This window comes from Lichenostomus cassidix, chromosome 3, assembly GCF_008360975.1.
Source record: "Lichenostomus cassidix isolate B80296 chromosome 3, HeHo_3.0, whole genome shotgun sequence".
NCBI lineage: Eukaryota > Metazoa > Chordata > Aves > Passeriformes > Meliphagidae > Lichenostomus > Lichenostomus cassidix.
Window position 1 is genome coordinate 92,677,093 of NC_139483.1, and position 16,149 is coordinate 92,693,241.

General features: G+C 36.4%; 1 protein-coding gene across 3 annotated transcripts in view; it reads left to right on the forward strand.

The window, feature by feature from the left end:
- ERICH1 (glutamate rich 1) overlaps positions 1-16,149 on the forward strand; it is an 88,984-nt gene that overhangs the window by 54,897 nt on the left and 17,938 nt on the right. The window contains exons 4-7 of one of the 3 annotated variants that reach the window (XR_014851085.1): positions 299-676; positions 3,329-3,523; positions 8,104-8,287; positions 10,184-11,115. Coding sequence is in view for 1 of the 3 variants with exons in the window: in XM_085056721.1 (XP_084912847.1) it covers positions 299-676; positions 3,329-3,523; positions 8,104-8,177 (647 nt within the window). In the remaining 2 variants the exon portion in view is untranslated. Of the gene's footprint in view, positions 1-298; positions 677-3,328; positions 3,524-8,103; positions 8,661-10,183; positions 11,116-16,149 lie in introns of those variants that run through there. The other 2 variants (XR_014851084.1, XM_085056721.1) reach the window with 2 other exon arrangements.

Consider the following 16,149-nt stretch of genomic DNA (forward strand, 5'->3'; position numbering starts at 1 on the left):
TGTAAAGAACTGTATTATCTGCCTTAAGAAAGTATGAGTTACAAAGTAGGTAGCATGAAGGAGAATACAGTCTTTATTGAAAGCACAAGGGAAAAAAAGCTTGTCTTCTTACTCAATGCATTCAAAAAAGTTGGCTTTGACATTGTAGTACTGAAAGACATTGTAAGCATAAAAGTAAGGTTAGAGCCACTCAGGTATCCCAGAATTTGAAGGGTGTCATATTTCATTATATGCAGTTCTAAAATGCTTATTACAGATCTTCTTATTTACAGCTCTCATGTCTCTTTTGAATCTGCAGAAGAGGAATATCAAGGGCAAACCAAGAGAAAGCGCATTCGAAGGAAGAAACAAAAGAGCAGTTTGCAAATCTCTAGTCATTTACATGGAGAACAAACAGATACTGAAATGGAAGCAACTGTTGTTCAAGATAATTTACAGCTGCAGCGGACAGACCATCCCAAAATAAGCAAAAACAAAAAGAGGAAAATGAAAAAGAAGCGACAGAAAGAAAAAAAGAGAGCAGCTGGCTTGGTAACAAAAACTACTGGTGTGGATTTTATATATCAGCCTGACAAAAACAGCAGAGAAGAAGCAGCAGGCTTAAAAGACATAGATGAAAAGGCAGATAGCATTCTGGACTTCCTGCAGGCAACACAACAAATTTATTTTGCTGACAGTATGTACCACTCTTTCTTCTTTCTTTATATAAGTATTACCACACAGGGGAAAATGGATATGCATTCATTACTCCTGTAAAAGGGGACAAGTCTACTAAAGAAATGTCTCTCTTGAACTCAGTAAGACATGTGAGTACCTAGTATTTGTCCCACTTTCTGGTGTGTACATGAATATGTAAGAATTCATGTCAATAGAAAAAACCTGTGGTCCTCTGTCTTAAAAAATATACATTATGTTCCTTGCTCTTCTCTTAAACATTCCAATACCCTTGGGACAGGTGGTTAAAATGGGCTGAATTCTTCTTCCCCCTGCAAGCACACATCTAGAAGGATTAGTTGCTTTCAGAGAACTTCAAATGAGGTCAGTTGCTGTCCTAAACTACTTTCATGCTTAGGATTGCTGAACCAATCTACTTTTCAGAATGTTCTCCTGCTCAGGATGAGATTTATTTGTGTTCTACAAGGAAATCTAGACAGACAGCATGTAAAGGAAAGGAAGATACTATTGGCAATGGCAAAGTATATTGGCATAAAACACTTGTGAACAAAATGAATGGGAACTGATGCTCAATGTACATTCCATAGTACTTTTAAAAGAATTGCATGGATTTATACCTAATGGCCTATCAAGTGTGCACTGGTCACTGTGGAGCTGAATGGAGAGTATTAAACGGCTTACCTACCTGTACTAGTCCATCTGAAGTCAGAGCTGTCAGCTTCTAGTACCATACAATTAATTTTTTGACTACAGAATTACTTCTAAAACTCTGTTCAGATGACATCAGGGATTTCATGTTCATTTTTTTCAAGATTTATACATAGCATTTTCTTTGCTTAATGTTAAATTTTTCTGCTGCATCAGGTCTTCATTCTAAGCCTAGCATTTGAAATCTATCCTAATTTTTGGCTAAGGTATTTCCATTATCAAAATTAAGAATTTTACTACTTCACCATATGTCTAAGTAAATGCAAGCTAAGCTACATGCATTTGCTGTAGTAGAACTCCACTACAGCAAGACTGCAAATTCTTCAAGTTCTGTTAATACATAACCCAGAACAGAGACCTAATCAGTTGTCCAAAGCTGTGCTGTGTGTTGAGTTTTAATAATGTTGTTGAACTTCCTGCTTTCCTGCAAGTCAAGTTCAGATTTTGGAGTTTTTGACTGACTGACCCTGATTTCAAACCAGCAGATCAGAGTGTTGAGCCAGGGAGTACCTTGGAATCCACAGAGAGGAATTCTTAGGTAAAAGGAAGTTCATCTGCAGATGAGATATGACATCTATAAATCAGAGTGTGACTAACTTCCTTGATAGGCAGATCCCAGTTTATATATAGATCTGATATTATGCTGTTTTTCTATTTGAATGACTTTAACACTTCCTATTTTTTTTTAGATTAAATTGGAAGCCATTTCTTTTAGCAGCATTTTCAAATGGATACATTCCATTATACTTCTAATACATGTGTTAAAAATCTGAATTGGGAATATTCTGTACTCAAGTGTCTTGCTGGTAAAAAACAGAATTAAAGGGATTTTGGTGAAAGGGACAGACAACACATTGTTACTGGAGTTCATTTGCACACAGCAGCCCCCACAGTACTTTGCACTGGTCCCTGGAAAGGTGTTGGTAACACAGCAGTGTTTCACTGCTGCTGGGCAGTGCTGGCACTGTATCAACACTCTCTCCAACATTCCCCTCCATCATGGGACTGGGAGTGGGCAAGATCCTGGGAGGGGACACAACTAGGGCAGCTGGCCCCCACTAACCAAGGGGATATTCCATACCATATGATGTCAGCTCAGACAGAAAAGCTAAGGTAGGGAGAACAGGGAGCATTCATTACTTTCCAGTATTTGCCTTCCGGAGCAATCGCTACACATGCTGAAGCCCTGCTTCCTGGGAAGTGGCTGAACATGGCATTTCCCACTCCCTGGTGGGAAACAGAGAATAAAGTTTTTCTTCTCTTTAATTATGTGTGTGCAAACATCTGCTACTTTTGGTGGGGGTTTTTTGTGGTTTTCAGTTTTTTTAGCAAACTGCCTTATCTCAACCTATGAGTTGCTTTTCATCTCATTTTCTTTCCCCTTTCCCACAGGGGAGTGATAGAGTGGCTTGGTGGGCACCTAGTATCCAGCCAAGGTCAACCTATTACAACAATGTATGTCCTTCTCTGCTGCCCTGCATGCTTTAATACTTGCTTTTTAAATAAAAACATAAAGGTGCAATACCAAGATAATTCTTTGCCTCCAGAAGTGCTTTACAGTAGTTCCACAGAGTTGTTCCCTTCTCCAAATGTGTGTGCAATTTATAATACAGTGTGTAGGAAGCAAAAACACAGTGCTTTGGCCACAGTACAGTTTCTTCATCACGCCTTCTTCTGCTGCTAATTTTGAAAATTTTGATTTTTCTTGCATTCCTGTGATTATGAATTCTATTGTCCTTTTTACTTATTGAATTTTGTAGTTTTTGCCTTATCATTGTTTTAATATTTAACAAAAAGTGTTTAACAAGCTGCTCTTTAGTACCTGATATTTGGTTGTCAGCTGTACTATAAAAGGAAGATGCTGTCTTTGAAAAGAAAGTGTAATTACAAAATTTCTCTGTGCTCACTGAATATTTTTAACATAGTTTTCTAACTGTATTTCCAGAGAAATCAGAATGCAGAGATGGTGCTCTAAATTCAGCAACTGCCCAAGAGTTCTTACAATGTCTTGAATCTCGCACCATCTCTTCCTCAGATGTGACTCATCTGCATCGGCTGAAATCCCTTGTATTGCTACAGGATGTTGAGAGATTGAAGGATGCTTTGAAACAATTCCAGGAACAATCCATGATGTCTCCTGGTAGGTACCATTCACTCATGTTCATACACTGATATTTTTTTGTGAATTAAAAGTCACATCACTTAATTTTTTTTTAATTAGGAACCTGTAAATAGTTATATAATCATATATATATACACATATGCTTATTTGAAGACTTGAAAGCGTAATTCCCACCAAAACTACAGTGAGATCCTTATTTCCCGTTTGTTTACAGTTAGTATGGAAGCTTTTCTCACTTCACAGCAACTACAGAATACAAGATGATTCAGGGGTTTAAACCAATATTTTTAAAATCTGGAGTGTTTTAAAATTTAATCATATTTAAAGCATGTTTTTAATACATTCCCATGGTAGAATTTTTAAATTGCAGGAATTAACTTGTTTATCTTGGAGATTTCACTTCTCTGGTTAAGGATTAATTTTACATGCATAAGAATCAATAAAACCCATTATTTTATTTCTTCCTGGTCACCTATGTGGCTTCTTTAATACACAGATTTTGCAATCTAAATTTTGATTTACAGTTTTGGTTTTGTTTAAATACAAACATCTTGTTTAAGTTTCTAAAAAGTACTGTTGATAATGTAAAAATTTGAAGTTACTCTTTATAACAAATGATATTCTGAAGTCATTCATAAAAAGAAAAATTACTGTGTTACTGAATCTTTTCATTCCTGAGGCACCAAGCTCCTTCTGTTCTTGATTATAACCCCTATTATTTTAGTAGAATCTCCTCTTGTACAGTTAATAGTTCCTCAAGTGAATGTGGGATCAGCATGTAGGCCACAGAAGGTATAATGATTCATTTTCCGTGTAGTCTTCATTTAAACAGTCATTGCTACTAGTCATTAGAACTTGTATTTCAGCATCAGACAAAAATCTAAAAGATGTGCTGGTTTTACTTGCCTCCCAAAGAATTTAATCAGAGTTGAGAGCACTTGTGTATGGCATGAGAGAATCTCAGCCATTTTAGATTGTGCTCTAAGTCTTTTGAAGAGTAACAGCAGAGATGATAGTGTGGTAACAGTGTAATTAGGATCATAGCCATCAGAGTCTTAGCAATAGCATTCAGAGAAGAGACATCTGTTTGTAACTTCATTAATTAATTTACAGCGTCATAGTGGCTAAAGTTCCTCATGAAGATGGAAGCCTACTGAATGCTGTGTGTTGTACAAACAGAGAAAAGAGACTTCCTGCCTGTGGAGTTTTTATATACATTTTTAAAGGGATGCTCTTAGAGAAATACTTTGATATTCTTTTAAGGGTAGATATGCAGTATGACACCACTTAAGGTTCTGATGAAGTATCCACATATACATGGAATGAAATCCTTCTGTGCATTTCAAGCCTACAATCTCCCATCTTAATTATAATCACATGGTCTCATTGGATGTAATACACATGTGCAAACCAAGTAGAACTCAACAGGAATGGTGAAAATGGTACTGTTCCTTTATTGAATGAACTAATTCAGCTTCTCTTGATTAAATCCAGATTGAACTGTTGAAGTCACAGCATTCAAGATATCCTTTACAGGCCTTATCTAAATTTTATACAATAGAGTTGGAGTTCTGTTGAGTTTTGCAACCTTGAGACAAGTTGCACTGTTTACTTTTGTACAGCAGAAACGTCAAACTGAAGAGAGAAAACAAAAGCAAATTAAAACCCCTAATTTTCCAATGTATGTATTCATCATACTTCAAAAAGCAAATGACAATTTTCTGAGTGATTTTTAAAATTCATTAATGTTTCTGCTGGTACAACCTGGAATTGTTTACTCTTCCAGTTGATTTTTTTCCCTAATAACTGCTGTCACTCTGGGCTCAATTCTAATCTCATTCCAGGTTCACAGTGGTGTAACCATAGTAGTTGATTTGATATTCATGAGGTACAACGACATAAGAAAGAGGAAAATAAATTCTTATAAATTATTAAAGGATAATTAAGCAACTGCTAGTCATTAATTTTTCTCAGCAGACTTTAACAAATATTTCTATTTGTAATTCAGGAAATTCAGTGAATGAAAATATAATTGTCTGAAATTTTGCTTTGAATTAGGCCTTTGATTATACTTTTTTACCTACATGTGGCTCAAAACAAAGTCATCTTGTCCAGTGTGGGTATTTTACATTTTAGTATTCACTCCCAATGAGCAGGTGATAAAAGTTAAGAGTTATTGCAAAAACCTGTTGTCTTAACAAATTCAAGTTCTTATTACAGAAAGACAAGTTAGGGCTGTTTATGAAGGGGAAAATGCACAGTACATAATGGTAATTTCTATTTTTTTATGACTTTGTCTTATTATCTTTTCTTTTTTCTCTTTATTTCTACTGGGGTGCAATGTACTAGAAGGAAAGGTCATTCTATATTACCATGATAAAAAAAAGTACCTTTCTTTTAGGGAGGTGTATTATTTTTACAAAATCAACATTTTATTCCCTGTAGTTCAAGAAGCAGTATGTTAACCCTTTTCCCCATGGTTATGATTCTACTTAAGATGCCATCATCAAAGTAAAGATGGATGCTATATTTTGTACAGTTTTACCTTTAATTCCAGGAAGGGAAGTGTAAGAAAAAAGTGAGAAGTGATCCATCTCTTCATATATAAGTGGACATTCTCCATTAGTAAAATTTACAAATTTTACGTACCATTATGTCTTTTATTTCCTCTCATATATATATATATATTTATGTGTGTGTGTGATGGTTTCATCTAACTTTCCATCTAACTTTCCAGTGGGGTTACCAAGTCCCACTTGGCAAGCTTATGCCTACTGATGATAAATGTGCTTTAGAATAAAGCCGTGGGCTGCTCAAGGTCTGCAGATCACAAATTGAAAACCACTGGTTCAATTACATGATTTGGTATTTTTTTTTACATCTCTTAGCCTGTTACTCAGATTGGAAACCACAGTGCATCCAAAAGAAAAAAGAAACTTGAAATAAATTTCCGTTTTATCTTAAGCTCTTAGATCCCAATATTTGCAGTCATATCACAGAAAGGCCTAACAAGGGTGGTGGTAGGATCTGATCAATTTTGCAGGAAAAAGAAATACTAAGGAGATTCAGACAAAAAATTATCAACAGTAGGTATTATCTTTTAACCCTTCATTTAAATGCAAAAAACTATTTAAAGGAAATCTCTGTGGTTCAGAGGTACTGGTTGTTCTGTTTAGTCGTCATCCTCCATCAACTTACTTTGTACTTTGCACTTCAGATTATTTCATCAAGTTACCTTTGACCTTGTATGTGAGTGATCAGACAAAGATGAGGTTGGTCAGGAGTATTTGTGTGAACATGGTTATTTAAAGTGTCGACCTCAGTCTATAAAAGACAACAAAATGCCCTATTACCATTCCCATTTATTCGGTAGTCTTTAACAAAAAGTACTTACCTCTACCTAAAATCTTGAATAAGTGCAGGGAAGAGAATGTTTACAAGTCACACAGATGTGGTTTTCTCATGACAGGGGCTTTGATGATCTCTGTTAGAAAGTCTGTGGCCGTAGCAAAAGGAAGTCAAAGACCTTCATGGTCCTCCACAGTGCAGTGGGCAAAGGAGAAGAGCTGTGACTGGAAGTAATGCTCCCCTTGCTGGTTGAAAACTAGCTGTTGAAATAAGAGCTACTTAATTCTCATTTCACATCAATTATTAAAGCATAGGTGATTGCCTAATTAAAGAAAAAAGTCATTATCTCCTAATTTATGAACTCATTTATGGACTTCTACTCATCAAATTCATTCTATTATCTATTAACATTTTCCCTTTGTTGGTTAGTTTCAAATCTCAAACATACTCTTCCCTTGTTGCCTAGGAAATTATCAGTCATAGTAGAGCAAGAAGCTTCTTTTAACTGCCTTTTTTTTGAGAATTGTCATTTATGTAAGTCTTCATTGCAGAGGGAGGTATGTTTTGCAGACCGGAAGTAATACAGTTACTGTGTGCCAGCAGTGCAGAGGCTGGATATACAGAGGCCTTAAAATGACAAAATTTGCACTTTCTTTTTTTTTTTTTTTTTATGAATGAGCATTCAAAGAAAAGGAAATTTGAAAACTGTATTAGCATAATGTTATAGAATCATCTTAAATGTGATTATTATATGAAAAGTACTGCAGAAAGTCCTATTATTAAATACCAGTAAAGCCACATAGGTAATCTTTGAATTGAGACAGAAGCTGTAGCATTTTGAAGCTTTAATGCAGCTATCTGTACAATATGACTCCTTCTGAACTGGGGCTTCTAGATACTACTGTAAGTTAAATAACGGTGTGTGAAATTGCTCTCCAGACAGAAAGAAGCCTTGCCTATATGATCATGTCATTTCAGTCTCTTTTTTTCTGAATTATTGAATCATAACAAATAGGACATTTCAGAGTATAGGAACAAAATTGTTTCTCATACAAATGACTGAACTCCTAAAATGAACTGCACCTGCTTATATAGAAATTCATATGTATTAGTGTACAAGCTCCAATATCTACACTGGTTCTACGGAAATGTTAATATTGAATGGAAGCAGATGTTCATACAAGTCTTTTTCTTAGTGCTCAGCAATGTCTTGGAGGTGTTTCAGGAGGAATGTGTTTTCTTTGTTTCAGATCATGCCAAGGTAGCCGCATCTCTGTTTCATTACTGGATTACAGATATTCTTCCTGTGAAGAACAGGAAATAAAGTCTTGCCCCCGTGTCCATATGCACAGTATTGAAATTTAATATACAAACTCTTAACCACGTAGCAATTGTTCAGGAAGAGCAGTGTCAATACACATTCTACACCTGCAGGTTAATGGATTATTTTTCTGTGTTACAAACTCCAGAAGACAATAAAGGTGTAACTACAATGTGACACTTGTGATTGGTTGGTCAAGAGTGTGGCCTGAGATTTCATCTGCATTAATATGTACATTTCACTTTAGGATAAAGGACTTAACTGGAATTATTAAGTCTCTATCAGGTATTTTGTTTAAAAAGTATAGTATTTATTATCTTTTCTGTTTGTAAATATATCGTTCCTTTCTGGAAGTTATATTTCTTGACATTTTTGTATATCTGCTTGCCTGGAAAACAGAACTTAATTTTTTATATTTAAACCTAAGCAGCAGTATGTCTGAGAAATGTATTTTTCCTGAATAAACTGCTAAATTGTGGAAATAGATACGTTTCTACATCTGTGTCATGTAGGCCCTATTTGGAGTTACACAGAAACTTGGATGGAATTTTCAGAACTACTCCATGGCTCAGCCTGTTACAATCCAATGGGTTTCAGTGACTGCAGAGTTATGGGATTGGGTTCTCTCTCACTGATTACTGTGTAATCTGTCTACTGCTGTGTAATATTTCTGCAGTTGTAGATAATGGAGTAAATAATTCCATGGTTGTAAAATGTTTTGGAATCATGATGAAAAAAGTGCTTTGTGAGAGGCTCTTCTCTCAGCTGTATCATTCATCTGATATGATGAACCATGTCTCATATCTAGGTGTGTTAGCTTTGTCATCAGTAAGATAGGGGCAACATATTTAGCTCCTCCAACATGTGCTTGGAGATATACTACTGATGCAACTATATAAACAGTGCATGCTTTTTTTTTGCTTTGTTTTTTCTTCTTTATTTTATTGCCTGGTATATCCTATTGCAATGCATTGGTTTAGTGATGGTCAAAATTTGTAATAAAAATACAATCATACCCCTTTCTTATTAACTGAAGAAATTAAAAGGGGTTTGGTAATACACCAAATGATTGCCAGTGCAGAAAAAACAGTCTCATTGCTAAGGGAGCTTTGCAGCTCTGAAGAACTTGAGCAGATACAGAACTGTATCTGCTAGGAAAGGTGTATAAACTTTGCAGAGGGGAAACTAGTAGTGTGTTCCCTGTTTTAATGCTCCTGAATTGTTAACACACAGAACTGTACATTGAACCGTAGCTGTGACTTTTCACTGAGATCCTGTGTGCCTTAGTCCCACATCTGGAGAAAGAAGAAAACATCACTTGAATGTGAAGCACCTGGATACTCTCTTAACCGACTCATGGGAAATGATCACTTCATTCTCAGTTTAAGGTTGGAATGTCACACAGTAAATGAGGCCTAGGTACTGCAAAAAGGGATACACAGCAACTCATTAGGTAAACATCATCTGTCCTAAACACTGAATATGAAAAAAATAAATGAGGTCATTTAATTAAAGACAGACTTTTGAAACACAAGAGATGAAATAGGGACCACAAAAATAACTATAATATCTGCATTTCCTGATACTTGAGTGACTGTGCTGAGGGATGTTATAAGGCTGCTACCTGGGGTAGAGCCCAGGGCCTGGCAATTCTTCTGTCTTGTCTTCTGGATCCCAGGCTGGTGTACTTGGAGATCTGGATGTCAGTGTAGGTGACTTCAGTCTCCACGTTTCCAGGTTCAGATGGTAGCAATGCTTAAGCACCTATCTCAGGGACACACGGACAACACTCACATGGCTGACTACACAGCCTTTTGATCCCTTGAATAGCAGGACAGCCACTCTCCTATCCCTGCCCAGATCCTGGGCCTCTTACCTGCTCTACAGCTCTCCTGCCCTCCAGCCTGGAGCACAATTCCACACATTCACACACTCATCTCACAAGTATTCGTGCACTCCTGTCACAGCTTTGTTCATTGCTTTAATTTCTCTTATTATTTCTCTTTCAGTGCTTGGCCATTTCTCATAATCATAGAATGGTTTGGGTTGGAAGGGACATGAAGATCATCAAGGTATAGCCCCCCCTGCCCTGGGCAGGGACACCTTCCACTAGACCAGGTTGCTCAATATTAAAGTGATTTTCAAAATTCAACTGAATTCTAAATAGCTGCATATAGATGAGCAGATTTTGATATCTTTGCCAAACAGAAATATTTTCAAGGAATCACAAAATGGGTAAGATTGGAAAGGACCACAGTGGGCTCATCTGGTTCAGCCTCACTGCTTGAGCAGGGTAACATTTTTACCATTCCAGAATGCGAGTAAAATTTCACAGGTCAAAAATATACTTTCCTTGAATCAGGTAGTAATGAAGAAAAGATTACTTTTGGTCTCTCTTTTTTCCCTTTTGTTTTACCACTGTAAGAGCCTTATATTCTGTGCAGAAATCAGCTGGTCCCAGCAAAGCAAGCCTGGGAGCAGTTTCTGAGCATAGCCATTTAGTCAGTGATATCTGATGTCTTTGCAAATGACCTGCGATAGGAGCTGAATCTTACACGTACCAAACTTGCCACTATTGCAGGGATTATGAAGAGGGTAAAGTATGCTAAAAAGTTTCGAAAATTGGACCAAATTCAAGCAGATAAATTGTAGATTGTCACTGTAGATAAATGCAGCTGCATAATAGTGTATTTGTTTCTGAAATAAAGGTGCCAGACAGTGGTGTGCTGAACTGCAGCATGCATGAGGACACTTAAGAGCAATGCACGAAAAAGTACAGAAGAAAGATCTAGTTTAAAAGCAAAAGAAATGGACATTAATCATAATATAAATTAGGCAGTGTACTAAAAATGGCAAGGGTTCTATGTTTGACATCCTATTTGCAATCAAAAGACTTCATACATTATGATTTTAATACCTGGTCACTTTTCTGCACTGCTCTTTTTAAAAGAAATGGTGCTCAATACACCTTTTCAGGTTTATTTGAGCAGTGGTGTAGCACAGCTGAGATACAAAAACTGAAAAATTCATTAGCCACCAGTGAACACTGTGTTTTTCATTTCACTATACATGGCTCCTTCAACATAACAATGAAATGTTTATCCCTTTAGATTTTCCTGCTAAACTTTTAAATGGCAAAGGAGATGGCGTTGAATTTTTGCTTCTTCAACATCATTCAGTTTAATGAATGTGCTGCATCATGTGGAATTTCTGAAACATGGAAAAGTTTTTTAAGTGGATTTTGCATCAGAATACTTTAGACTGAACTGTACACACATTATTATCAGCATATTTCAAACTTCCATGAAGACAGAGCTTTTAAATTTTGGGTTTAAAACCTACATGGACTCCAAGAGTCGGAAGAATTTAGGGATCCACTGGAAGGTAATCTGTATGTGTCTTCAAGGTTTAACTTCTAGTGTACATAATTGAACAATGCACAGTAAGTAAGGAGCAGCAGCACAGTGGGAGAGAAATCAGGCTCTGAGAGGCAGTGGTCCCTTACTTACATGGACAAGGAAGACCACAGAGGGTGAAGTAATTTGTGGCATCTGTAGTTGTGAATAATAAGCTGATCACTGTGCTTGTATGCAAGGATAGGAGTCCAAAGCCATCTCTATATATAGGTACATGTTTTATTCTTAAAATTGCCTGTAAGACCTTAATTTTTCTCTTTCGTGGATATGTAATATGGGAATCAGTCTCTAATGTTACAGGATTTTACTGCTTTGTAATTGGTGCAATATTTTATGTAGTGCTTTACAGTCATGTAGAGTTATAAATTCCTTAATGTGTTTTCTATGACAGCTGACTTTTCTCTCCTGCACCAGTGTAGGGAGTTAGGCTGACTAGGCTGAATCTCTGAAATTACTTTGTGGGGGGAAAAAAAGACTTAAAAAAAAAAAGGAAGGGAAAATGTGAATGGCAGCATGAAGGCAGAAGATTTTTAAGCTTTCAACAAAGAAAACTTATTTCTCCCAGTAATACCATGTATATCATAAAACCAGTCCACAGATGTAGAGTGGAAAGAAGTGTGTGTTGTACATGTACAGTATATTACACAATGGGCATAATAACAACAGTGATAGTGCAAAAGATGGCAATCTATATGATTGGGAAAATGTGCTATATTTAATATTTAAGGAAACCTCATGTTATAGCGATGCAGGTTTGTAGTTAATTGCTTCAGCCCTAGATTGCTCCTAAGGAAGGCTGTATTGCACTTGTTTATGCAGCTAATTAAGCTTCACTGATTACTGCTTTATCCTCTGCAATGAATCTGAGTAAATTTTGGTTTTTGTTTTAAACTGTTAGATATATGCAGGACTAAGGAGCAGGGGTGACATGTATAAAGAAAAAGCAGAAATTAAAGATGCTTTGTTTCTGATCTCTAAGAATCTAGGAAAAAACTATATATTCTATGATTATTTGAACACTGTGCATATGCACCATAGTCAGTGAAGGTCAAATATATAGCTTTCATAAGGATGTTCTCCAAGTTGAATGCTTAACTTAGTAGAATGAATAGTCTGTAGTCATTTTAATGAACTGTGTACTCTGGTAAAGCATATAAGCAAGCTGTAGTTCTCTTTTACATTATTAGTGCAAGACTACATCCTGTTTCAGGATACATAATGGAAAAAAAAATGTAATCTAAGATTGAAGGGTACACAAAAACAGAAGGAACAAATCTTTGGTTCAATACTTCTGTTTTGCATTAACTCTAGGCTGCTATAGGCTGCATCAAGTAGGAGCTGCTTTTCTTCACTTTTAAGATCTTTGCCAGTCTTCTCCATCTCTCATTCGGTGCACAGATGATTCCTCCATCCCTGAGAGCCCCTGGCACTAACTTCCATCACCCATTTGCCATACCTTCAGATGTTCACATTTATGCTTTTTCCCCACAGTGCTTTACACAACTCTACAGACTAATCTTTCCGTTAACTTCCTTTCCTTCTTTAAAGCTCTCTTTTGCTGTGATGCTACCCAAAACCTTGGCCACAACCTGGTCGATATTGTGCTAGGACAGCTGCCTACTGTGCTGACTAATGTTGCCCTACTGTCCATGTATTCCCACATCAATCTCCCTGTTTTCTCCCGTTTTCTTTTTTCCTATAAGAGTAGCATTATGATGCAGGATTTGCCCTGTGGCACAACACCAGCACAGCCAATTCCTATCCCGTCGGAGATGACAGTGTGCTCGGGAAATGTAACAGACTTACCTACAATGGAGAACATACTTGAATGTGTGAGCAAGGCTGCTGATCAAGTGGCTTCATAATTTTACATGACACATGTGATCAGCTTGGAGGCTGGCGGGGTGGGATTCATTTCCCCTGACTTCAGATGGCTACAGGGTAGCTTTTACCATCTGAGCTGCCTATCCTAAAGAACTTTCTAGTCACTGGGATTAAATAGCCCAGTATAACTGATTGCTGCTAGGCATCTATTTTACAATGGAGCAATGGTACCAATGGGAGAACTTAAGGCTTTATGTTGACTTGTATGGAAGCATAAATAGGTAAGTCATGAAAACATCTGCATTGCAGGCATCTGGATCTTGTTTAAAAAAAAGGAATGAAAAATCATTCAGTGCATCTGAGAAAAAGACAGGAATGTGCATGTTACATGACCAAAACATCACCTACTCGTGGTGCTGGTCTGGCAATGGCAAGCTCTTTCAGCTCTTTCAGCTTGCACAGGGCTGTGACCCTCTCTCCCTTAATGTATTCATGTCTTGAGAAATTACTGCCTGCAAGTGGGAAAAGGAGAAGAGTAAGGAGCTGTTGTACAGCTGTGCCTGGAATTCACCCAACATAAACTGAGGAGATGCTTCTCCTGCTCTTTTTGTTCCCTTCATGTGGTCATGCACAAAGCAGCCTCCACCACTTCTCAGGCACACTCAGTAAAAGCTTGCTAAGTCATTCATTCCTTCTCCCAGTGACAGCAATCAAATGGAAGTGACTATAAATGCACAGAGAAGGAATAACCATTGCTAGGAATATCAAACTGATCAGCCATTGCCTGGGTTCTAGAGAAGGAATCAATAGCAAATATATTTTTTTTTCAGAATCACAGGTGTAATCACTGAACTCTGTAGACATAATGATAGCTGTTTGATCTCTGTCTGGCATGTGGGAGTTTGAAAGGAAGGTCATGTTCAAATCTGATTGAAATTCAAGGAAAGCAGCTTGGCTTATTACCATGACTATAGTGCTGGATTCTATTTACATTGGTAAGCAGTTTAAAATACTTGACATGTTATTCAATTAAATCTGTGATTGCAAACTGACAAACCAAAGTTCATTGATTTTTCCAACCACATTAAACAAAGTACATGTCACAGTGTTTCATTAGCCTGTCTGCTTAACCCTTTCACCTTAATTCAATTACCCAGAAAAAGATTATTGTGTAAAATATTAAATAACTCTAAATTTCTAAATTATAAGGCATTGCAAGAATATATATTCATCTCGATGTCTTCTGACATACATTTATTACTGTATGATTTACAATCTGCTATGGATCACATTGTTATCCAGATGGCAAAATCAGTCAGAAATTTTTTTCTCTGTACTCATTCAGTAAATTGATAGATTCGTGGAGGATAAGACTGAAAAGGACATGAGATTATCTTCTCTGACCCCATCAAGATCCCTGGTCATAAATTTTCCCTTTACTTCAGGGCAAAGACCAGTCTGACAAAAGCACAGTTTGTGGTTTCTGCTAAAGCAAGTCGTGTGCAGAGACAGGCCAGCTTGATTTAAAGACATCAAGAAATGAAGACTTCGCCCCTTCTTTATTTATTCCAATACTTAATCACTTCCATGCTTACAATCAATTGCCTTATTTTAAATTTGAATTTGTCTGGATTTACCTTTCAGCCATTAGTTCTTGGTATGCTTTTCTTCACTAAATTAAGTAGTCCTGCACTAGCTGCTGTTTTCACTGTCTGGGAAAGTTTTGTTGAGCACTGTAACTGAGCAACAAGGCAACCTTCTTTTTGACACCCCAAGTATTATCTCTTTAAATTATTTGATTTAAGGCATTTTCTATAGCCTCCAACTTGGTTTTGTGGCTCTGTCATATATTATCTCCATTTTTTTCCCCACCATTTAGGAAACAAGTCTGCTGGAACTAAGCATAAAACTTCATTTAAAATCTCAGTAGTACAAACTTTTGTACTCACTGTTTCATTGGTTTGGATCAATGTCTTGCCATGGGATTGTATAAGTCCACTTTAAATTATTTGAATAGCATTCAAGTACTCTTGAAACTTATTGCTTTCCAAGATTTAGCCTTTGGTTCCATACTTAATGTTCATAAATGTTTGTCTTTTTGTTTGGCTGTATTAACTTTATTTCTTTTTTTACTATGTCTAGTATAGTATAGTGAGTGATGGATCATTTTGTGTGCCTGTACTGCTTTCATTAGTATTGGCTATCTGCTAATCTTGGTGACATCTGCAAATTTTGCCAACAACAATTATATGTTTTCTTCCAGATCGTCAGTAAAAATGCTGAATGTGTCAAGTTCCAGTACTAATCTTTATGGGATTCAAAGAGAAATAATATTATTCAGTCATGATTTCCTATTTCAACCTTCTTTTTGAAAACAGAAAACTGAAATGATCTAGTGGATTTCTAATATATTTAACATATTTACTGTATTATATGCTCTTTTTGTTTTGATCAGAAGGTCATATGGCACTAGGTATAGTAGTTGTCAACAAATATTTCTTCCATTTTCTACAAAAACAAGCTTTAAATGTTTCTCAGATAAGGATAAGAATCAAAATTAAAGACACTAAAAACAAAACCCTCTAAAATTGTGCTTTAAAGTATGTTTTGGGGGAAGCAGAAGAATTGAAAAGTATTCAAAGTAAATAGCCTCTCAAATTTATCTTAGCTGTTTTCAATTTCTTGCTCTACAGGGAATGATTTGCATTAGTTAAGAATGATTGTTGTGTAAGATT